The sequence below is a fragment of the Sarcophilus harrisii genome, chromosome 2, assembly GCF_902635505.1.
Source record: "Sarcophilus harrisii chromosome 2, mSarHar1.11, whole genome shotgun sequence".
Classification (NCBI taxonomy): Eukaryota; Metazoa; Chordata; class Mammalia; order Dasyuromorphia; family Dasyuridae; genus Sarcophilus; species Sarcophilus harrisii.
Genome location: NC_045427.1, coordinates 139,154,830 through 139,179,273, shown reverse-complemented (window position 1 = coordinate 139,179,273; position 24,444 = coordinate 139,154,830). Strand labels below are relative to the sequence as shown.

The 24,444-nt window shown below is 35.5% G+C and overlaps 1 protein-coding gene across 3 annotated transcripts in view; it reads right to left on the bottom strand.

The window, feature by feature from the left end:
• Window positions 1-428: 428 nt before the first annotated feature.
• The window catches only part of FBXO16 (F-box protein 16), a 75,294-nt gene continuing 51,278 nt past the window's right edge, over window positions 429-24,444 (bottom strand). Inside the window, exons 6-7 of one of the 3 annotated variants that reach the window (XM_031950933.1) lie at window positions 18,315-18,417; window positions 429-2,446 (exon numbers count right to left, since the gene is read on the bottom strand). In XM_031950933.1, coding sequence (XP_031806793.1) covers window positions 2,285-2,446; window positions 18,315-18,417 — 265 coding nt within the window. In that variant the 3' untranslated portion in view covers window positions 429-2,284. Of the gene's footprint in view, window positions 2,447-18,133; window positions 18,418-18,691; window positions 18,845-24,444 lie in introns of those variants that run through there. The other 2 variants (XM_031950932.1, XM_031950931.1) reach the window with 2 other exon arrangements.

The window sequence follows — 24,444 nt, the reverse complement described above, 5'->3', positions numbered from 1 at the left end:
GGGATTGCATAAAAATTTCTTGGGCAAAAAGAGGTCCCAAGTGGAAAAAGTTTAAGAAGCCCTGAGGTAGGACATGAAGAGACATTTTGTAATAAGATCAAGGGCACACAAAAACTCCTAACTCCCTGATAGACTCTCCAAGGATTGCAATAACAATTGTCCAGGTCAAGGGTCCACTGTCATTCAGAGACTATTGTTATCATGAACAATGAGATGGCAGTGGGCAGCTAAGTGGTGCAGTGGATACTATGCCAGGTTCATCTTCCCGAGTTCAAATCTGGTCTCAGACACTTTCTAGCAAGTCAGTTAACCATGTTTGCCTCAATTTTCTCATCTCTAAAATAAGCTGGAGAAGGAAAAGGCAAATCACTCTAGTATCTTTGCCAAGAAAACTCCCAAAGGGGTCCCAGTCAGGCACAGCTGAAAAACAAAAGCAATCCAGAAGTCAATTCCAGGAGAAACTGGAGAAGGGGGCCAGTCAGGCAAATCAGGAGATCAAAAAAAGCTTGCAGGACGTTGAAAACAGCAAATCTACAAAAGACTTGCTAAACCAAGATTTACTTCTTAACTAAAAATGCTTTCACCCAACCCTAGATCTAACATCTTGGGGGCCCCTTTGGACCGTGTCTATCCCACTTCCCCTCTGTACATCATTACTTGCCTCTAGCCTTTCAGCTTATTGATCCATATCCCGTTTCCCACCTTGGCTCCTTGCTCCTCCCTGTGTGGAAATTTTCCAGCTATGCCAGTTTTCTCTTCTCCTAAACCCACCCACCTGCATCCTATGAGAAGTCTTGACATAGTCCTTTTCAGACTGGGTTAGGAGGAAGGAAATGGAATAACATCCAAAGATGAATATGGAGCATTTTAAGTAAAATGGAAAGACATTTTATAATAGTTATATTTATTTGCAATAAAAATTATGACATCATATATTTCTTGGAAGCAAATACTCAAAAACCCACCATCATCTGTATTCATTTGGGAGAACAACATATAAAAGACAGGCACACACCCAAGATTGTACCTTTTGCAGGTAAATAAATATCCAATTAACTTTTGATTCGGATATATCACATAACCAGCTTTATCATGAGATATATTTGTCAAGTATCATAATTATGTATGTTTATAGAATGTCAGATGATTCAATTTAAGCATTCATTCCTCTAATGTCCCTGCACTTTTAATAGCTTATTAAAATACATAAATGCTCTTGAAACACTAATTCCAATTATTTGAGCCTAAACTTCTATTACAAAAAACAATTGTAGATTACAGTGAATGCAAACACGTCAGCACTTGTCTGAGACTTGCTAATTGAAGACCTCTAAGTAAAGCACCTTGAAAAATAGAGTCGCTCATGGGCTTTGAAGAAATCCTTCTGGTTGCAGTTCTAAGACCCACCATGTTTCTATGGTCCTAAACCCATTGTAATAAATGGTTATGGCCCTAGATTCTCTTGCTTAGGAATTCTTACCTGTGCTCCCTCCCCCAAATCTCAATAAATGGAAATCTTGATGAATAGCCAATGTTTGGGCATGGTAAGAGTTCTGGTTCACCCTTCCTTTTATATCTATTCTGAGTTTTGGAATCAGGAAGGCTTGGGTTCACATACCCCTTGTCACTTACTAACCCTATGATCATGAGCAGATAACTTAACTTCTCTGAGATTCAGTTACTTCATCTGAAAAATAGAATGAAAAATACCTTCAGTACTTATCTCACAGGATTATGGTGAAATATATATGAAGCATGTTGCAGATTTTTAAAAAGCAAGCTATAAATATCATTATATTTCCTCATGATTGCAGCATACAATCCTGACAAAATTGTGCTGAGGCATCATCCCATTTTGCTTAGTCTGACTATGAGTGTTAATAATCTCACTTAGTTATCTTAGTACACAAAAGTGTGAATGATCAATCACATTTCTCTCAATGTTGTAAATGTCTTATAAACATATGAATTATACATACAACACAGAATCATAGCTTCAGAGATGCAATCTCTTTAGAGATCCTATTATCCTTATTTAACAGATAAGGGGGAAAAATGAGTAGGGATAAGTGACTTGCTTAAGGTCACACAGCTAATAAATAGCAAAGTCAGGGAGCCAGATCTGGGTTTTCAGATTCCAAATCAGAGCTTGGGACATTCTGTAGGATTATTTTGGGGAAATACGACACTTCAGTTGCATAAGTCTCCACCGGAGGGTAAAAAGCCAGGTATTCATTAAATATAGTCAGATCTTCTTGTGGTATCAATAAAAGCACTTGGTGCTTTAATTCTGTTTCAGCTCTGGAGCCTGAATGGGTCTATGATGCTCCTGAAAGTGATGTGTGACCATTTGGGCTCTGGCTTTTGTGTATCTTAGTGATTCATAAGAAGCCCAGTTGAGGTGAGTTGGTACCTTCAGAGGAGAGGAGTCTGTCTCTAATGATACCTGCTTGAGGGAAAGAGAGGGAAATCAGAAATGAAGTTCATATTTTAATTTCTGAAAGAATGAAAATGTCCAAAGAACTATTTGTTTTGATTATTTGAAAGAGTAAAAAAAAATATGGTGCTGCAAAAATTCTTCATTTATATTTCTTTTATCTTGAGATAATAATAATATTGGTATAGTTGTTTAAAATTCACAGTCTAGGTCCAGACCCCATCTAGTCACTGAGTGGGAACAGCTGTCACCTGAGGTAGCCTTTTTCCTTATTCTATGGGCATTAGTTGCCTTCTCACCAACTTTCCTTCAAATGTCCCCCTTCCTTTTTTTTTTTTATGACTGGATACTAACCTTTTCCATTCTACCTATAGTCATTTCAGATAAAACCTAGAGTTCCCTTGACACTCAGATCCTTGGACCCCCTCCCTGTTTCCTAGTGGTGGAGAATAAGCCAGGCCCCTCAAAACCTCCTCACACTACAGAATTATTATGGTGGCTTACACCTCCCAGGTAAACAAACAGTAATCAATTACAATCCTTGCACTAAGGTAGAGGATCTGAAAGCTTTACATCTGCTCTTCTGCTGTATCCCATGGTCCTCTGGTAGGACCATTTACTCTTCAGATCTTGGACACTGCTGATACTGATGACACACCATCAATACTTCTGCACCTTGCCATCCACTCCATCCTTAGGATTCCTAGACTTTTCCATCTGCCCTGAAGCTGAACTCTCATGTATGAATTCTCTCCCTCTTTGAGTAAAGAAAATGGCAAATCATTCCAGTATCTTTGTCAAGAAAACCCCAAATAGGATCAAGAAGAGTAGGACATAATTGAAAAACGATTAAACAACTCTTTGAAAACAGGAATTGTCACTATATGATGACCAGTTCTGATGGACCTGGCCATCCTCAGCAATGAGATCAACCAAATCATTTCCAATGGAGCAGTAATGAACTGAACCAGCTACGCCCAGAGAAAGAACTCTGGGTGATGACTAGAAACCATTACATTGAATTCCCAATCCCTATATTTATGCCCACCTGAATTTTTTATTTCCTTCACAAGCTAATTGTACAATATTTCAGAGTCTGATTCTTTTTGTACAGCAAAATAATGGTTTGGTCATGTATACTTATTGTGTATCTAATTTATATTTTAATATATTTAACATCTACTGGTCATTCTGCCATCTGGGGGAGGGGGTGGGGGTAAGAGGTGAAAAATTGGAACAAGAGGTTTGGCAATTGTTAATGCTGTAAAGTTACCCATGCATATAACCTGTAAGTAAAAGGCTATTAAATAAATAAATAAATAAAAGAAAACAGGAATTGTCTTGTTTTTTTCCTATTTGCATCCCTAGTACTTAGCACACAGTAAGCACTTAATAAGTACTTTTTCATTCACTCTTATTCATTCATCTATCAATTCATATTAAGACAGAACACATAGCTATCTTTAAGTATTTAAAGGGCCTTCTTGTCAAAAAGAGACCAGACTTGTTCAGTTTGGCCCTCAAAGGCAGAACCAGAGAAATGATTAGAAGTAGCAGAGAGGCTGATTCTGCTTGAAATAAGGAAAAACTATCCAGCAATTAGAATCACAGAAATCACTGAAAACCACAACTTTGCCCTAAGACACCAAAATTTATAGAGCCTTCTTAGTGTTCCTCTCATGGTACAGCTCTTGTTTCTGTCTTTTTTTATTGGCTGCCCTTGATGTTTGGAATGCACTTCCTTTTCCCCCTTTACTTCACAAAATTTCTTACTTTCTTCAAGACTCAGCTCAGATTTTACCTTCTACATCTCAGCCTCTTAAGCTGCAGGTCACAGCTCCATATGAGGTTGCATATCTGAACGTGGGGGTCGTGAAATTATGAGTTATTGTCAGTAAATGTTTGATTTGTATACCTATTTTACATATCTATATACCCTGGGTCATGTAAAAACTTTCCAGGTGGAAAGGGGTCACAAGTAGAAAAAGTTTAAGAGGCCTCATTTCCAAAATATATAGAGAATTAACTCTAATTTATAAAAAATCAAGCCATTCTCCAATTGAAAAATGGTCAAAGGATATGAACAGACAATTCTCAGATGAAGAAATTGAAACTATTTCTAGTCATATGAAAAGATGCTCCAAGTCATTATTAATCAGAGAAATGCAAATTAAGACAACTCTAAGATACCACTACACACCTGTCAGATTGGCTAAGATGACAGGAAAAAATAATGATGATTGTTGGAGGGGATGTGGGAAAACTGGGACATTGATTCATTGTTGGTGGAGTTGTGAACGAATCCAACCATTTTGGAGAGTAGTTTGGAACTATGCTCAAAAAGTTATCAAACTGTGCATACCCTTTGATCCAGCAGTGTTACTACTGGGCTTATATCCCAAAGAGATTATAAAGAATGGAAAGGGACCTGTATGTGCACGAATGTTTGTGGCAGCCCTTTTTGTAGTGGCTAGAAACTGGAAACTGAATGGATGTCCATCAGTTGGAGAATGGCTGAATAAATTGTGGTATATGAAAATTATGGAATATTACTGTTCTGTAAGAAATGACCAACAGGATGATTTCAGAAAGGCCTGGAGAGACTTACACGAACTGATGCTGAGTGAAATGAGCAGGACCAGGAGATCATTATATACTTCAACAACAATACTAGATGATGACCAGTTCTGATGGATCAGGCCATCCTCAGCAACGAGATCAACCAAATCATTTCTAATGGAGCAGTAATGAACTGAACTAGCTATACCCAGAAAAAGAACTCTGGGAGATGACTAAAAACCATTACATTGAATTCCCAATCCCTATATTTATGCACACCTGCATTTTTGATTTCCTTCACAAGCTAAATGTACAATAATTCAGAGTCTGATTCTTTTTGTACAGCAAAATAATGTTTTGATCATGTATACTTATTATGTATCTAAGTTATATTTTAATATATTTAACATCTACTGGTCATCCTGCCATTTAGGGGAGGGAGTGGGGGGGGGTAAGAGGTGAAAAATTGGAACAAGAGGTTTGGCAATTGTTAACGCTGTAAAGTTACCCATGTATATATCCTGTAAATAAAAGGCTATTAAAAAAAAAAAAAAAAAGTTTAAGAAGCCTTGTTCTACATGAAGTCCTTCCTAACCCCCTTCTCCTTAATGTCCTCTCTCCCTAGACTTTGTATTTATTTCATATTTATTCTGAATATACATATATATGAATATTGTATCCTATAACAGTGAAATGTAAATTCCTTGAAAGTTTTATTTTTGTCTTTGTATTTTGGGAGCCTATTTAAAGTTCTTTGTACATAGGAGATGCTTCGTAAATGCTTGTTTGTTTGATGTGACAGCACTCATGCTCTTTACAAGAGGAAAAATAACTGGGTTTAGTGTCTACTTAGCAGTAGTTAAAATGGGAACTAGTAGAGGTGCATGTTCCTTCCCCTTCCAGACAAGCTCCTTCCAGGTCTGACCTTGTCCTATCACCCTCAATCAGGGAAAAATCTTTCCCTGCAACATTTTCTAACTGTGGACTCTGATGTTCTTGTGTCTCTTCCTATGCTCCATAGAATTTGTCTTAAAGATTGGTTGGAGGCCACTTTCCTGCTGTCTTCCCTGGGCATATTTTATGAAGCTTGCCCAGGGTACCACAATTGCTAGTTGATGCTCTGATAGACTTAAGTCCATCCAAGAATAGGATGGTCTTCTCCACAGGGGGTAGGTGGGAGTACACAATCCTTCATCCTACAAAGGATAGATGACTAATTTTAGGGATATTGTAGGATTTTTCCCCCAGATATATAGGATCATAGATTTATAGCAGAAAGGAACCTTAAAAGTCATGTAATATAATTACTTCATTTTACAGAGAATGTTAGTGATTTATCCAAGATCACACAGATATTAAGTGACAGGAGAGATTTCAACCCATGCCCTCTGAGTTCAAAGTCAATGTTTCATCCATTTTACTACATTAATTCTGCAGTTCTGATGGGTCCTGAATTCTCATCTTACTCTTAGATTCTATGAAGCAAATGGTGTGTATGTGTGTGTGTGTGTGGGGGGGGGTATTAATAATACTAGCCCTATTTTCTAGATATGGAAACTCAAGCTAAAATAAATTAAATGAACTAGTAAATAATGAAACTGGGGTAAGAACTCATATCTTCTGACCCTATTCCAATGTACTTTTTAACATATTCTATTTCACACTAAGAGACAAACTATTTTATTCTTAGAGATCTATTGGGAAGAAGCACATACCAACTTAATTAATTTATACATCATGTTTTCTCTATAACGTCATGAAGTATCATAGTGATGCTTGATTTAAAACTTATCCTGAAGAATGATTTCTTTTTCATACAGGTATCCCATACACAAAGTGGTCTTGACCAGAGACCTTCTCTAAAAATGCTACAAATGTATAAAAATTGTACAACTTTAACTTTTTTTAAAGTCACAAGTTCCTGCTATAATGGTTCAGCTGTTCATTCACCTGTAACCATCATGCCTAGAGAAATTAATTCTCCCCATTCACCTTATTTCACCCAACACTGCCTTCTTTGTGGATTAGTGGTATTAGATGGGCTGTGTATGTATTTGGTCATAAAAAAGAATGGGAGAAGAGAGTGGAGGAAGAGAAATACAACAGGGCTGAAGCTAGAGAGAGGGACATTCGGCCACATACATTTAAAATTTCACCCTGCCTTAAAATAATTGATACCCCGCTACCAACCATACCCAAAGATACAAGCACATTCATGAGGATTCATACAACATGAAAAATCAGATGAGTTCAATGAAGTTTATTTCTTGATATATCCACTGATATAAGATCTCACTGATATGAATAACTCTTCCTGATGATTCAGCAACCCAACCATGCCATGTCATCTTGTGCAATTCTTGTCTATGTCTTTACAAAAAAATCTCCATAGAAGATCTATTCAATGTACCAGAGGCCTTCCTCTGAATACAAGTGCAATAATACTTGGGCAATCCATCAGTTAGTTTTTATTCCTGATATATATGCAGCAATCACAGAAGGTTATGTATCACTTAAGGTTTGCAAAGTGTTTCATGTACATTATTTCATTTTATATTTATAACTACCTTGTGAAAGAGGTATCTCACCTAGCATTATTCCTATTTTTATAGATCAGGCTTAATGAGTTTTGGATTATCCATGGTCACATAGTTAAATATGTTAGAGATGGGATTCACTTCCTTTTCTGGTCATCCAAGTTTCATTGTGATCCTTGATGGCACTTCTTGAATCCTTCCACAACTCTTTGGATCACCTAAAATACTGGTTCTTTTTAGATCAGCATGCCCTGGAATTTGCAGCTATAAAGAATCATCAGAAAAATATGTTAAAAATGGACTTTGGTGGCACAGAGAATCTTAGGATTATTGACAGCACTGCAGTTTCCCAAATGTACTCCAGGTTTTTCTCCTTCAAGTTCCTTCCAGGTTCAGTTCAGTCTCTGTCTATAATGCCTGTCCAAGATATGAGCATGTCAAAGTCTGGACCATGTACAATCTTCATCCATGTGATTTTTTTCCCATGCAGATTATGAGATCAGAGATTATAGCAGATTTTACCAAGGGATCCAGAGATGACTTTGACTTCTTTAAGGCTTTCAAAGGAATGTAAGCAGGTTTTACTCAATTGGAAAGGAGCAGGACTTAATGAATGTTTGTTGATGTTAATAAGGAGAAGGAGGAAAATGTTGCCGTTGAAATGCTAGCAAAGCCAGGTTTGTTCTGAGAAAGAGAGAGTCCCTAGGTAGAGCCAGAACCAGCAAGAATCACTGACTGGAAAAAATATGACTAAACACACTCTCCGAATTTTAAGTGTTTTGTTTTTCACATCATACTTAGGCAAGAGGGACAGATGGAAAGATTCCTTTGTGCTCCTAGTGGTTCTTGGAAGAAATTCATTTTTTCTCTTTTCTGCAAGAATGAAGATAAAATAATACTTGTTGAATGAACAAAAAAACTAACTGACTAATGCAAGATTGGGCTAATGACTATCTAAATACTTCAGTCGTGCCAGCACCTTTTCTCAAAGTTGACTGGCTATCATTCTTTTAATTTTCTGAGCAGTATAGGCTGACAGTAATGTAGCTAACCAGAGGGAAAATGATATTCCTAATCTAGTGAATACAAGGGTTCATGATGTGAAAGTAATATCACCTACTTCTCATGATTGAATTCTTCATTAAAAAAACACATTTATAGAAAGTTTTAACATAAAAATAACAATAATTAATGCTCAAAGATAGGTTATAGTAGAGTTTATAACCTCTAATTATTCATAATAATATATTCATGTCCTACACTAAAGTCATCCCCTGATTCCTCATTATGGCCCCAAGTTACCTCTGTTAGTGAAAGCTAGTTACATCCACTGAGAGATGCTTTTTACCAAGCTAGAGACTTTAAATATAGGCCATAGTGGTAAGCTATGTTTTCTGTTACCCAAGAAGATTCTCATAACCAGAAGGTTAGTTGTCAGATGATGAATTTTGGGAGGATGCAACTGTAATTCATGATGACTTATCTATTGAGAATTGGAGGTATTGCTATCTACTCTGGTGGAGGGTCTGTCCTTGCCAATAAAAACCATTAATCTTTTAAAACAATATGGTTATTTATTCTTTTAAGGACAGAGGATATGGACTGGAACTATGATTTCTCACTCTAAGATCAGAAAACTCCTTTTACTGAGCACTTAGACATTAGCTAATTTGCCCGGGGCTACACTACCAATATGTCAGAGGAGGAAATGGTACCTAGGTCATCCAGGCAAATTCTTTATTCAATACACTATGTTGTATCTCCATCTTTTAAAGATAAGTTTTATAAATAGATCACTATGGACTATGCACTAACTCTGAGTTATTTTCTTACTCATATTCTCAACATTTAATTTGAAGGATCATCTTCAACTACTAAAGAAATGTTCTCTGTGATGTAAGTATCCAGGAGTATCTCTTCCAGAATGTGGAACACAATGCAATCTATAAAAAGGATAATAGAGAAATTTATTTGGAGCCAGGGTTTCAGTTAGGCATAAAGGTCCTGTTTCTGCAGATCAGATCTAGCTCTTGTGGCTTATATTCATTGAGCTGTTGATAGATGCAGAACTGTGAACTGAACCTCTCCTACTCCTGTAATCTCATTAGACATGCTCTTTGCCCTAACTGTAATCTCCAATTCTTTGATCCATACTCTTTTCCTGGTCCTTCTCTCCTACTCGGGCCTCATTTGCTTCTACATCCAGCCATGAACCCACAGTTAACCACTTTACTGTTTTATTAACTACTACCTTAGAATACTCCCTATCCCCAAAAATATACTCTTTGCCATTTGCCAAATCAATGATCATCCCTAGTTAAGACCTATTGTTCTCTTTTTTTCTGAATCTATTCCAGGATAACTATATGTTTCTGGGGAAAAAAACAAGTTGATTTTGCCCATTATCAATTTATATTATAGATTTTATGTAACTGTAGTGAGGATCTCATTGATGCGCAATAAACCTCATCTACCATTATTACTGACTCCCTAATCTCATCCACAGCATCAGTTTCTTTCTTTGCTCCTTTCACCACAAACTATATCCCTACCACTTACACTTAAACATATGACATAACTTCACTGAGATAACAGGGATCATTAGTGACCTACTGATTACAAAATTCAATGGCTTTTCCTCAGTCTTTATCTTCCTTGTAAACTTTCCATGCTCGCTATCCTCACCTACTGGATTCTCTTTTCTGGGTATTCTTCTACCTGACTTCACCTTCTTTACTTCATTAGTTGGTTCTTTGTCCTCTTTCCAATTCCTTATTATGTACCCTACCCCCAGGCATCTGTTCTGGTTCTCTCTCTCCTCACTCTTTCTTGGCAACTTTAATCTCTAGTCCTAGTCTCTTTTTTAAACTCCATATCTCTATTTCCATTTACCTACAAGATACTGCCGTCTGACAATCCCACGATCACCTAAAATTCAAAGTGCCCCAAACTGAGTTTATAATCTTTCTCCTTAAACCTGGCTCTCCTGAATGGACCACTTCTACTTGTAATAGTACCACTCACCTTATCTCCCATATTCAAAACTTTAAAGTTATCTCTGATTCTTTTGTCTTTATCACCTTTCATATCCAATCAGTTAACAAAAAGCCTGTTAAATTTCAGCTCTGGAGTATTCTTCTCCTTCTCCCTCATCCTTCTATGCCCACTTTTCCACCCTAGATCCTTATTCAACTGCTTGGACTATTGTAATAGCTTCCTGAAAAATCTTTCTCCCTCATCTTCCTCTCTCTGTATCCCCTTCCTTAGACAACCCCACTTCTAATCCAGGCTTTATATCCCTGTCAGAATAATTTTTATTATGCATGGTTTTAGTCATGTTCTTCTTAGTTCAAGAATCAAATGCAAATTCCTTTCATGGAATTTTAGACCCTCCTTAATCTGGCAAAATAACCATATCTCATTAATGATGCATTACACATACCCTGGGGTCCAACCAACTAGCCTTCTACTTCCCTCCTGCCCCCAAAACATAATACAAGTTCTTCCACCTCTATAAATTTACTTACAGTGTTTCCTATGGATGTACTTCTAGGATGTTCCTAGGATGTACTCCTCTCTTTTCTACATTCATTTAACTCAGGGGTGAAGAAACCTTTTTTTTTGCCAAGGGTCATTTATTTTGGATATTTACATCATTTGAAGGTCATACAAAATTATCAAGTTCTAGAACTCAAACAGTGGGAAGTTGTTGTATCTAGCTTTTAGCTCAGTACTGCCTGAAGTTGCCTTAGCAAATGATTTCATGGACTTTATACATCCCATGGGATGGATATTCCCCAACCCTGCTTTAAAGCTTAACTAGTATTTTACCTTCACTCAGAATTTTCCTGGTCTCACTCAAACTTCATGTATGTATTTATCATGTAATATTCTGTATTATAGTAATCTGCATTTGTCACACCCTACCAAACTATAAATTCCTGGAATTAAGGGGCTATGTTAACTAAACTTTGAATCTTTTTTTTCACAACCTAGCACAATGGTAAGTGCATAATAAATGAATGAATGGTGGGCTATTTTGGTTGTTTCAGAGTAGGACTTCTAAAGGACTGAAGGAATTAAAAGAGCTGTGAATACTGATTAACTCATATAATTTATTTTATTTCCCACTGAGGCATAGGAAGAACTGAGTCCAATTCCTGTCTCAGACACTTATTAGCTGTATAACCTTAGGCAAGCCTGCCTCAGTTTTCTCAACAGCAAAATGGGGATGATAATAGCATTTAATTTCCAGGGATCAAATGAGATAATATTTGTAGGGATCAAATGACATAATATTTGTAAAATGCTTAGTATAGTACCTGTCACATAGTAGACATTATACACTTGACACTATCATCATTATTATTGCTCTAAGATAAAATTACACACATATATACACAAACTATATCTATTTACATATACATAAATAAATTTTTCAAAATAAGTGAGTAGAAGCATATGATTTTATATGACTTAATAGGTCATAGACACAGTGGTTAAACTGCAAAACTGAGTAAAAAAGCTTGGGATCTCATAGAAAAATTAGATTGGTAGATGGATAAGTGATCTACAAACTAGTACAAAATGCTAGCAATGACTTTAAGCTAGAAATTCAAAATAGAATGTAATCACATACACTCACACAAATACCCACATACACACCTGACTAATGTAGCATATTCTTGGTTCTAAGAATTTGGGGCCACTAGAAAAGTATTAAAACTTATTTTCAGAAATAACCAACATCATTGGTGATAAAAACACAATAAAATAATAAAATGATATCACATTTAATGATGTAATACTAAAATACTAAAAACAATAAACATTAACTGCTGACATAAAAGTGGGGCTAAGTACAATACAAGGTTCAAGATGTAAACCCTTGATCTACTTTTAATTGTAGTATAAAATGTAGTATAAATGTAGTATATGTAATATACTACATATAATATAGTATAAAAACAAAAAGCAAAAATCATCATTTCAGTCCACTGAGACGGGCATTTTTTGAATAATTCATCAAAAATAGCTCTTATCCCTAAATGAAAATTTAAAAATCTGTGGCAATTCCTGAAGCTGAGAGGTAAAAATCCCATCAATAGCTTGTATTTTTATAGCACTTATCCAGTTCATTAGGTACTTTTCTTACAAGTTTGTGAGAAAATTTGGGACAAATGTTCTCATCTCCATTTTAAAGGTGAGGGAACTGAGACCCAAAGAAGTACCCTAATTCTCCCTCATTGCTTTCTTAATTCCAACTGATTTTCTCATGTTTTTATGGAGGCACTTCTTTTCAGTTCAGGTTCAGATTTGTTTAGTTTCATTAATTCTACAAATATTTACTGAATGCCAAATATATAAAAGGGGCTTTGTGACATTCAAAGAAGATTTGGCCCCTCCCCTTATTCCAATTATTCTTTTCAAAGGCATGTGAAACATTTCCACTATGAGGACAAGAAAAAAGGCACAATTTATATCCAATATTTAGTGTTTAGCCCTTAAATGAAAAGAAATAGTCATTCTGTAACTGTCAAAATATTAGTCCAAATAGAAACAGGACTATCTGCTTGAGCTTGAAATGTCAGGGTGATTTATTTTGTGGGGCAAGATCAAGCAAAAATGGACATGATATAGCAGGTATGACAATCTCTCCTGGAGGGAAAGGAGAAGCAAGAATTTTAAGTAGTGAGACTTAGTGGGAGATCACTGTGCTGGGGCTCTTAGCCCTTCCCTCTTCTAGCATGGAAAATTCAATGATATCAACAACAAATGTTGAACTGAATTCAGTTAGTAACATTCACATGGCATCGAGCCTAGGACAAAGTTCACCCGCTACAACAATCCTTTTTTGTCTGAAGGTTTATCTATGATAAAATAGATAACTTTAATATTAGTCATTGAATAACAAGAATGTAGAGGCTGAAGACATTGCATTTAAGGCAGGGAGACAGATTAAGCAGTTTGTGTGTTGTAGCAATTTCAGTGTAAGCATTTTTAAAGTAGAAATTACAAGGTAAGGAGAAAGAAAAGAGTGAGGGGGTATAAAAAGGAGAAGAAAAAGGAGAAGAGAAAGAAAAAGGGGAGCAGAGACAAAGAGGGAAAAGGAGAAAACAAATGAAAAGGCAAAGAGAAAAGGAGGAGATATTTAATAAAGCAGCAAACATTTATTAAACACCTATTATATATCAGGCATTGTACTAAACATTATGGATACAAAAAGAGACAACAGACAGTCCCTACCCTCAAAAAACTTACATTCTAAGTGGGGAATGGTTAAAAAACAAAAGTCATGGTCCATGAATGTAATATATTAAGTATATACATGAATATAATATAATAATAATTATACCACAATAAACAAAGAATATGGAGAATTCAGAGAAGCATGGGATGATTTCTATGAACTAATACTAAGTGAAATAAATAGAACTAAGACCACATATATCCAATGACTACGACAATATAAATGGAATGAACAAGAATCCCCTCACTGAATAACTGCTGCATAATTCTCTTGACCAAGCTTATCCAAAACAAGCAAAGAATAGATAAAAAAATGATCCTTTCTCTCTTCTTTGCAGTTGGCAGGGGGAAGGGAGAAGACAGGATGACTATGGATCTGATATATTGAATATAATGTCAGACTTGGTCACTTTTGATGAATTTATTTTCTTTTAAGTGTTATTTTATTACAAGGGATGGTTCACTGAATATAGGTGGGAGAATATGCATATATTTAAAAATCAAGATAATGTAAAACAAAATGTCAGTCAAAAGTTACCCCACAAATGCCTCATCTTGTGAATGTTCTTTAAAGAACAGGATTTTATATGAATACAGGATTTTAGAGGGGAAATGTAGAGGGCTGGAACTCTGGAGAAGTATACTTGAAACAAGGATATTTACAACAAGGTGTTAACTCAGTGGAATTGATAAGATGATGGTTCTCTACTTCACATATATACTTAGTACTTAGTATGGTGATATAATGGTTCTCTAGTTCACACTGTATATTCTCCTGGTGGCTCTCCTACCTCCTGCACACCTCCACTAAGATCAAGACTGGGTCAGACTGTAACAGACACAGACTGTGAAGGAGATGGACTTTGAGAATAAAAACTTTAGACTCTATTACTGACTATCCTTGTAGTGACTATCCTGCTGAGACCAAGGCCTGTCCAGAGAACCTCCAGAAAGCTAGCCTGAACATTGCAGGGAAAGGAGAAAAGTGATGGTACTAAAAAAAAACAAAAACAAAAACAAAAACAAAAAACTTAGGGAAGTTTCATTATAGAGACATTGCCCACAATTCCCTAGCTTGTTAACTGTAACTTTAGATGAAACATTACAAAAGGTAGTAACCTAATAACCTTACTATGAACAAATGAAGAAACGTTTACTAGGCATTTACACCATGCCAGGAACTGTATTAAGTATAGGAGATACAAATACTAGCAAACTAGACATTCCTACATTGTATTATAATTGTAATAACAGACAGCAAAACATGCAGGGCAGTGATGGCTAAGGGAGGAGTGTTTGAGATGAGGAAGTCAGAAAGAATGGTGAATGGAGTAATTAAACAATTGATTTATGATAAAGTCTTATTATAATTTTTTTCTGTCTGGGCCTGTGAATTGATTGTTGTGGGGAATCCGTGGTGAGTAATATAGATTGGCAAGTGCTCTGCATCCTGTAGTCTTAGAGAGCTGCCCAAAATTCCAAGGCATTGAAGGGACTTGCCTAGGATCAAAAGGCCAGCATATATATCAGGCATGGATATTTCTCGGTGAAGGGTTAACTATGTTCCAATGCTTTCCTTCTCAACAATTTGATTGCAAAAGGAACTTTTCTGAAATTTCTAAATTTCTCACCCTTGATTCATTTATTCAATAAACATTTATTAAACACCTACAATGTGTCAGGCATTGTGCTAAGCACTGGTGAAACAAAAAGAGCATCTGTCTTCGAGGAACTTCCAATATAATGGAAGGCAAATAGATATTTGCAAAGCGAGCTATGTACAGGATAAATAGGAAATAATTAAAAGAAATAAAGCATTGTAATTAAGAGGAGTTAGCGAAAGTTTTCTCTAGAAGGAAGTTGTGTTTTGTTGTTCTGTATTATATTTGGGTATAATAGGACAAACAAGTTTCACTCTCAGGAAGCAAATTCTGTCAAGAAACAAAAACAAAACAAAATTGACAGCTGTGAACAATGGCAGGTTTGATCACTTCAGGACAATGGCATATAAACTGTAAAATGAGCTCAAGTCTTTAAATGAATTCCAAGAAGGCCAAACTCACTGCTTTATAAATGTAGCACAAATCTTTTAGATTCAATGGAAATATAAAATTTGCTTAGAAACTTTTAAAAAACAGAATACTTTTTAAATTACTATATTTATTTTGAAGTATTATAATAATTATTTTCATAGTTCTGGCACTAAAAGGGTCTTTGGAGGTCATTTGGTCTAACCTTCTCTTTTACAGACTGAGGAAACTAAGGGCCAGAGTTTAAATGATTTGCCTGGAGTTACACAGCTAATAAGTTATATGAAGCAGGCTTTGCACCCAGGTCATCCTGACTCCAAGTCTAATGTACTACTTACTGTACTACTCTGTTTCATTATTATTTCTATTTTACAGATGTGGAAACTGTGAGAATCAAATTAAATAATACTTGAAAAGCACTTGGCACATGGTAGGCACTTGATAAATGCTTAGTCCTTTCCCTTGTTGCCTTCACCTTTGGGCCTCAGTTTTCTTGTCTATAAAATGAGCAAAGTTGGATTAGAATCAGAAGTGTCAAATTTATCAGGGAAGCATATAGGCTATAAAACTCCCAAGTGGGCCCAAATTAAATTGAAATCTAATGATTTCAATGTTTAATGAAATACACACACACACACACACACACACACACACATATGTATATATGTGATGCTAATTTGTGATTTTCTAAGTCAACATGCAGCTATCAAGGATCCAGCTTCTATTTGCATTTGACACTATTGGCCTAGATAATCTCCAAAATTTCTTCCAGCCCAATTCTGTGAACCAGGGAACATGAAACATTCAGAGAACCTCTTTGTATAAGCTGAAAGGAACACACAAGGTCCCTTGATTGCTTTGAGAATCTCTTTACTTACTTTCCATGTCAGTAATTATTGAATTGATTAGAAATGCAATTACTTATCTCGGTTTTTTCTTAGTTAAAGAAATGTCCTTGATTTATTTATTTCTGTTTTTATATATGTATATAAGTAATGCCTATATACACATATATACACAGATATATGCACATATATCTAGGATATCAATCAAAGAGAGGTCACACTGTAAGAAAAGGAAGCAACATAGGATCATAAGACGGTACCCTCAAAGTTCTTCAGTGTTCTGGAAAGGTCCTTTATAGAAGAACTAAGGGAAAATTGAGACAAAAATCAGATAGTCTAAGATATATATATATATATATATATATATATATATATATATTATAGACCTATCAAAGAAGGGGGAAAGGATTCTCATAGTAATAAATACCCTCTGTGCTCTTCTCTAACTTAGGGCAACATGTTCTGTTGGAGAGAGAATTGAATTTAAAACCTGGGGTGGAATCCTAATTCTACCACTTATGAACTATATACCTTTGTACAAAATACTCAAGTTTTATGAGTGTCTTCTAGTAAAATGAATATAACCTTATCTGTCTTATCTACCTGACCAGATTGTGAAGATCAAAGGCACAGTAGATAGAGCATCAGGCCTAGAATCAAAATACCTAAATTCAAAACTGGTTTCAGATATGTGTGACCCTGTGTGACCCTGGGCAAGTCATTTCACTCTGCTTCAGTTTCCTTCTGTAAAATGTGGTGGAGAAGGAAATGGCAAAGACATTCCAGTATTTCTGCTGAGAAAATCCCAAAAGGGGTTATTGAGAGTCGAATATGACTGGAAGCAACTAAACAACATTATGTATACAGTGTTTTATGATTTTAAAGCATAACAAATAGAAGGCTTTTTGTTTTGTTTTACCATTATTACCATGGGCAAAATATGAGCCTGATTTAGACATAAAGGAATAAAGACATAGGAAACTGGAAGAACAAGAAATAGTGTGCTCATCAAATCTATGGTGAAGGGAAGAATTTATTCCTTTGACTTAACCTGAGTCTCCATTTCCTTTTGGACAAAAAGTGTCCAAAGGAACTTTCTCACTAGTCATGCACCAATTAAGTGTTAAGAGACAGGACTAGAAACAAAACTATCCCAATTCCAAGCCCAACACTTTATCCTATTTACTATAATGATTTTTATTTTGTCAGCGATAAGGAGTTTAGATTTGAAAAAGACCAAATTGGAAAAATGGAGAACAGTTAGGAGGCTGCTGAAATTATTAAAGATATTAATCCCTGTCCTTCCCACTTCATAGAGTGGTGGTAAAGGTCAGGTATAATTATGTATGCTATACAAATATATGTCAAATAACTCAACATTCATTTTAATATTAGTAATATCAAAATTAATATCAATGTTAATTAAAATTAATAATTATAAACTATAATATCAATGAACAGCAAAGAAATTTGAATAATGATAATAGTTAATATTTATATAGAACTTTAAGATTCATAAAGAGCTATATGTCTATCATAGTTAAGAAAATAGTTTGGCATTAGAAAAACTGAACCATTCTATTTCTCAAAGAGATGATAGCAACTTAGCAATCTGTAGTACTTGTGAAATAAAACATTGACATTCAGAAATACTTGCCAGTGATTGTGCTTTTCTCAGCTTGGATCTGTCTTGAAATTTATTTTTCTTGTTATGTGATTGTCGGTTGAAATCTGAGGCCTGTTCACTTCCTTTCTTCTTTCTATAAATTGAGAAAAGAAGCACTAGCAAAAATTAAAAATGAAGAGACAGGTATCAGTTTTTCATAAATAATATGGAAATATTTATCATTGGATTCAATTCAATTTAACACACATTAAGAACCTACTGAGTACAAGGTGTATGCTAGCAGATGAAGATGAAAACAAAAAAATTCAAGGAGCTTCGATTCTACCAGGAACTGATATGAAATGTGATGTCTAGAAGAGAGCATTAACTATTAGGAGATCAGGAAAGGTTTCCTGGAGGAAATGTACCTATGGCTGAGACTTGAAGTAAGCTAGGAATCCTAAGAGATCAAGGTGAGGTAGAAGAACATCAGGCACAAGAGAAAGTCTGTGCAAAGCCCTGGAGCCTGGAGATGGCATGCTGATTTTGAGAAGCAGCTAGGAGGGCAGTTTGGCTGAAACCTACAGTACATAAAAGAAAAAAAAAATGAAAAAATATATATATATACAGAAAGGGGCCAGACAGTAGGCTTTAAATAACTCTAAGAAAAATTGGTATTTTGTCTTAGAGACAATAGGAAACTGCTAAATATTTTAAAGCATAGGAGTCATATGCATCAGATCCATGAAAAATTATTTTGTCAGCTTTCTAGAAGATGGATTCAAGAAGAGACAGACTAGAAGCTAGGTCACCAAACAGCAAGCTACTATAATAATTCAAAGACTGTCAGGTGGCACCATAGTGCATACACAGAGAGATGGGTCTGAAATCAGGAAGACTCATTTCCCTGAGTTCAAATCTAACCTCAAACACTTTCTAGCTGTGTGAGCCTAAGTCACTTAACTCTGCTGGCCTCAGTTTCCTCATCTGTAAAATGGGCTGGTGAAAGAAATGGCAAACCACTCCAGTATCTTTGCCAAGAAAAACCCAAATGGGGTCACAAAGAATCAGACACAACTTGAATAACACTATGACAACAAAGCAATAATTCAAGCAATAGGTGATAAGGGCCTAGACTAGTGTAGAGATTATGTGAGAAAAGAGAAGGTGGGGATGTGGAGGTCAGATCAACAAGACTTATCAAATGACTTAATGCGTCATAGATGACACACACCTGGAATCTTAAGTGTGGATTGCTTGAACTCTGGAGTTCTGGGCTACAGCAGGGCTAAAGCCAGCAGGTGAGCTCACTAAATCTGGAAACTACAGGATGAATCCCCAAGAGCAGGCTGCCTAAGAAGGGGTAAATGTGTCCAAGTCAAAAATAAAACAGTCAGATCAGCAGTGGGATTAGGTCTATGAATAGTTGCTATATTTCTAGTCTAGGTGAAATAATAAAAAAAAGGAAGAAAGAAAGGAAGGAAGGAAGGGAGGGAGGGAGGGAGGAGGAAGGAAAGAAGGAAAGAAGAAAGGAAGGGAGGGAGGGAGGGAGGAAAAAAGGAGAGGAGAGAGGGAAGAAAAGAAAAGAAAACAGAAAAAAAAGAAAAAACTTGGTAAATGGTTAGGCATGAGCTGGGAGGAAATAAAATATCAAGGATTCAAAGATGATTCTGAAGTTGTAAATCTATATGATTAAAATCTTTACATCTTAATGAATGGTCACTGAACACATCAAAGAGGATTAGTTGATAACTGCTAAGACCAAAAGCCTTATATAAGGGACATAAGGAGCCTGGGAAGGACAGATAATCAAATTGGACAGAAAGCAAAATGATTTTAATGTAACAACTTTGTTGGAGGAAATATCTCAGAATCTCAGCATTAGAAGGGATCTCAGAATCCATCTGGTCCAACATTAAGTCTGAAAAATAGACTCCTTTAAAATATTACCATAAACTGGTCATCCAGTTTTTGCTTGAAGATCTCAAGAAAAGGAGAACCCACCAAACTCCCAAAGCAGCCTATTCCGGCTCTAATGGGCAGCCCTAAAGATTAGAAATCTTCCTTGAATTCAATACAAATTTATCTTCCTGAAATTTCCATCAATTGCTCCAAGTTCTGCCTTTTGAGTTCAAGCAAGATAAGTCTGTTTCTCCTTTTATTGAAAGCCTTTTAAATATTGCTGAGTTTGGAGAACAGCTAGGAGGGCATAAAATAAAAGAATATGAGAGATAAATACAGAGAGAGAGAGAGACAAAGATATACACACACACACACACACACACACACACAGAGAGAGAGAGAGAGAGAGAGAGAGAGAGAGAGAGAGAGAGAGAGAGAGAGAGAGAGAGTAGGCTTTAAATGACTCTTAAAGAGTTGATATTTTATCTTAGAGACAATGTTCCCAGAAGCCTTTTCTTCTCTAGATTACACAGTATCTTCAAAAGATCTGAATATTCTAAATTCTCCAGTCTGATCACTATCCTGATAACCCTCCTCTAGATACATTCCAGTTAGTATATGTCCTTGCTAAAATGTTGCACCTAAAACTGAACACAATACAATATAGCAACTCAACCGTGTTTCTCATTTGGAACACTGCACCTAAGATTGCATTAGACTTTTTGGATACCATATAATACTACTGACTCATATTGAGCTTTCAGTCCACCAAAATCTCAGATCTTTTTTCAGTAAACTGCCACTCAGCTATATTTTCTCCATCTTGTACTTATGAAAGTTGAGGGTTTTTTAAAAATTAAGTATAATTATATTTTTTACTGATAAATATCATCTGATTAGACTTAGTCTATCTAGGAGAAGAAAAAAAAGAGATCTTTTTGGATTGCATTCTGCCATCTCATGTGTTGGCTGTTGTTTTTGTTTCATGTCATCTGCAATTCTGACAAATATATCATTTATAAATTCATCCAAGTCATTGAAAAAAAATGTTGAACAGTTAAGAGCTAAAGATAGATCACATGAGTAGTCTACCAAAGACCTTCCTGCAAGATAACATAAAATTATTAACCACTACTCTTTAGTTCTAGCTATTCAACTAGTTTTACATTTACCCAACCATAGCATCATTTATTCTAAACTACTTTTCTTCAACTTTTCCATCTTGCCACCTGGTGTCTTTGTACTCTGGAACACCTCTGTTCCATTACCTCTTTCACCCATTAATGAATTCCTTCTAGAAGCTCTATTTTATCAAGGGCCCAGGGTGACACTATTTCATTTCTTTTTCTGACTTTGCTTCTGTCTCTCAGGACTTTGCAAACATACCCTTATGCAGGTATCCACTCTCCTCCCTTTCCAAGTTCCTTTCTTTTGTATCCCTCCATTAGAACATAAGTTTCTTGAAGGTAAGGATTGTCTTTCTTTTTACTTGCATTTGTATCTGTGCCTAGCATATAGGAAAGGTTTTATGAATGCTTGTTGACCTTGACTTTTGTAAATTTTTTTTGCTAAAAATCTACACATTTATTACATTTCTCCTAATTACAAGTTAAATTATTCCATCAAGAAAAGAACAGAAAAAAGAAAGAAAGAGAATAAAGTTTACCATCTCCTATTCTTGATAGAAACCACTTTGGCTTTAAGTGATCATTGCTCCTCTCTCTAAATGCTCACAAACTATATTCTTAATATTCTAGAATTCTGTCAAAAATTGGAATTAAGCTTATTCATCTATAGTTAGTATTCTTTTCTCTCTCTTTTTTTAAAGTTGAGACTACATTTGCTTTTCTTCAATTCCTATTCCCTTCCTTGTAAGCTTTTAAATATCACTGATAGTGAATAGATTCACCAATCACATTAAGTTATTTCAGTCTTAGAATAAAGAGCCCGAAGGCTTCACAATGACCCAAGACCTAGAAGTATTATAGCTCCCATTGCACTCCCTCTTTTCTGACATGCCTGCCTACTCTATTAATTATAATTTAATGAGTTTTTCCTCAAATCAAATATAAATTTGCTTCACTAAAACATCTATTAATTCCTCCAAGTTCTGCCTTCTGGGTTCAAGCAAGACAAGTCTATTCCTCCTTTTATGTGAGAAGCCTTCAAATGATGCTCATTTTCTTCTGAACACTAATTTGGGGCTCATCCCCAGTAAAAAGGTAGGGGTAGATGAACTGTTGTATTGGCAGAAAGAATCCTATATGAGGAGTAAGAACACCTAGATTCTAGTCCTATTCCTGATGCTCATTAGCTTTGTGATTCTGGCTAAATTACTTTACCTCTGAACTTTAGTTTCCTCATCTGAAAAATGAGGATGGTATACTCACTTCAAAGAGATGAGGATAAAATGAATAACAGATAAGAAAGTGCTTTGAAAACTCTAAAGATAAAAATGTCAAGATTGTTGTTAATTACTTCACTAGGTAGTTAGGATCCCAAAGGGGGTTTTTATTTCATGGTAGAGGATATAGTCAGATTCTTGCCTATATTAGTAGAGCTGGAATGGATTGAGGCTCCCTCTCTTCCTTATAACTAGAAAAGGTTTTAATTTTGGATCTAGAATAAGTTTCATGACCCTCAAATCTAACTTCCTTAGAATAACAGAATCAGTTCTAGAACTACAAGAGATCCTAGAGGTAGTCTGGCCCAACCTGCTCATTTTACAGATAAGGAAACTGAGATCCAGGAAGGTTAAATGACCTTTACAAATAGTAAGCATCAGAGACAGAAATCAGACCAAGGTCCTCTGAATCCAGAGTCAGTATTCTGTACTATGCTGCCCGAACATTAGATCCCTTTACTAGCTATTGCATTTCTATCTATAATTAATCAATTATTAACAAACATTTGTTAAGCTCCTATCAGGGATGTTGTTGAAAAGATTCCTATATGAGTGGAATAATAAAGCTATATGACTCCTAAAAGTCCTTTCCAATTCTAAGATAAAAGGAAAAGGACCCTGAAGCAACAAGTAGAAGACATATTACATATACCCATATAATGCTATAAATTGAAGGATTGATTGGTTTTGGTGAGCTCCTTTTTTTGTTGTAAAGCAAGTCTGAACTCAGATGCAGGTTTATTCAGAAATGACAGAAATTGAAAAACAAAACAGATTACATAAAATAAATATACAAAATATAAATACATACTTTGTATTTATATGTTATATCAAATATTTTAAGATATAAACATAAATATAAATCAAATTAAACTAAAAACAAAAGCAATTAAATCAATAAAATTATTGTTGTTGTTATTTGTCCTTAATTCTCAAAGAGGACCATGACATCAGGGAGGTGATATTACAACATGGAAGTGAGCTGGATTTAAGTGAGGGTAGGCTGTGCAAAGTCACAATCACTGGGGAAAAAATCAATAAAATACAAGCAAACTAAAGGACAAATTGACTGGCCAGAAAATATAATGACCTCAAGAGTTAGTCAAGTGACAGACCCTGTGCTAAGCAGTTTACAAATATTATATCATTTGAGAAGCCTAAGTAAAAAAAAAATAGTAAAATTCTCAGGAGTTTACTGCAAAAACTGGATTTAAGATCTTCTACATTCTGGTTTCGACAGTCTTATGTCACATTAGTCTCCATATATACATGTATACTCCATGTTTGGATCTGACTAGGTTACAAACTGTTTCCTAATCGTACTCTGCTTCCTTCCGTTACTATTACTTGTGCTTAAAGTATACTCCATCCACATAGGGTTTAGAGTTTTTCAGTTCCTTTAAGTCATACCTCTTCCAGAAAGTTTTCCTTGATCCATATTCCATCCCTACTTTTTTACACTGAAGTGGTTTTCCCCAGTATGGATTGGTGGGGAAATATACCCACAACACACTTTTAGGTGTAATGTGCATTATTAACATTTTCTTCATCACTTAATTCTAAACAACCAACAAAACAATAAGCAAACTCTCTATAACATTTTGCTTATTTCCAACAAGTGACTGCTCACACTAAAAATTTAAAAATTAAGTTCTGAGGGACTGGCTCCAGCCTGTATTTCCTCTTCCTCATATTTTTCTGATAGCAGTTTGCCAGGATCTTTTATTTGACATTATCATATTCTACAATCATGTTATTCAGTTGTGTCCAATGCTTTGTGATTCCATTTAGGGTTTTCTTGACAAAGACAATAGAATGGTTTGCAATTTCCTTCTCCAGTTCATTTTACAGGTGAGGAAACAGAGGCATCAGGGT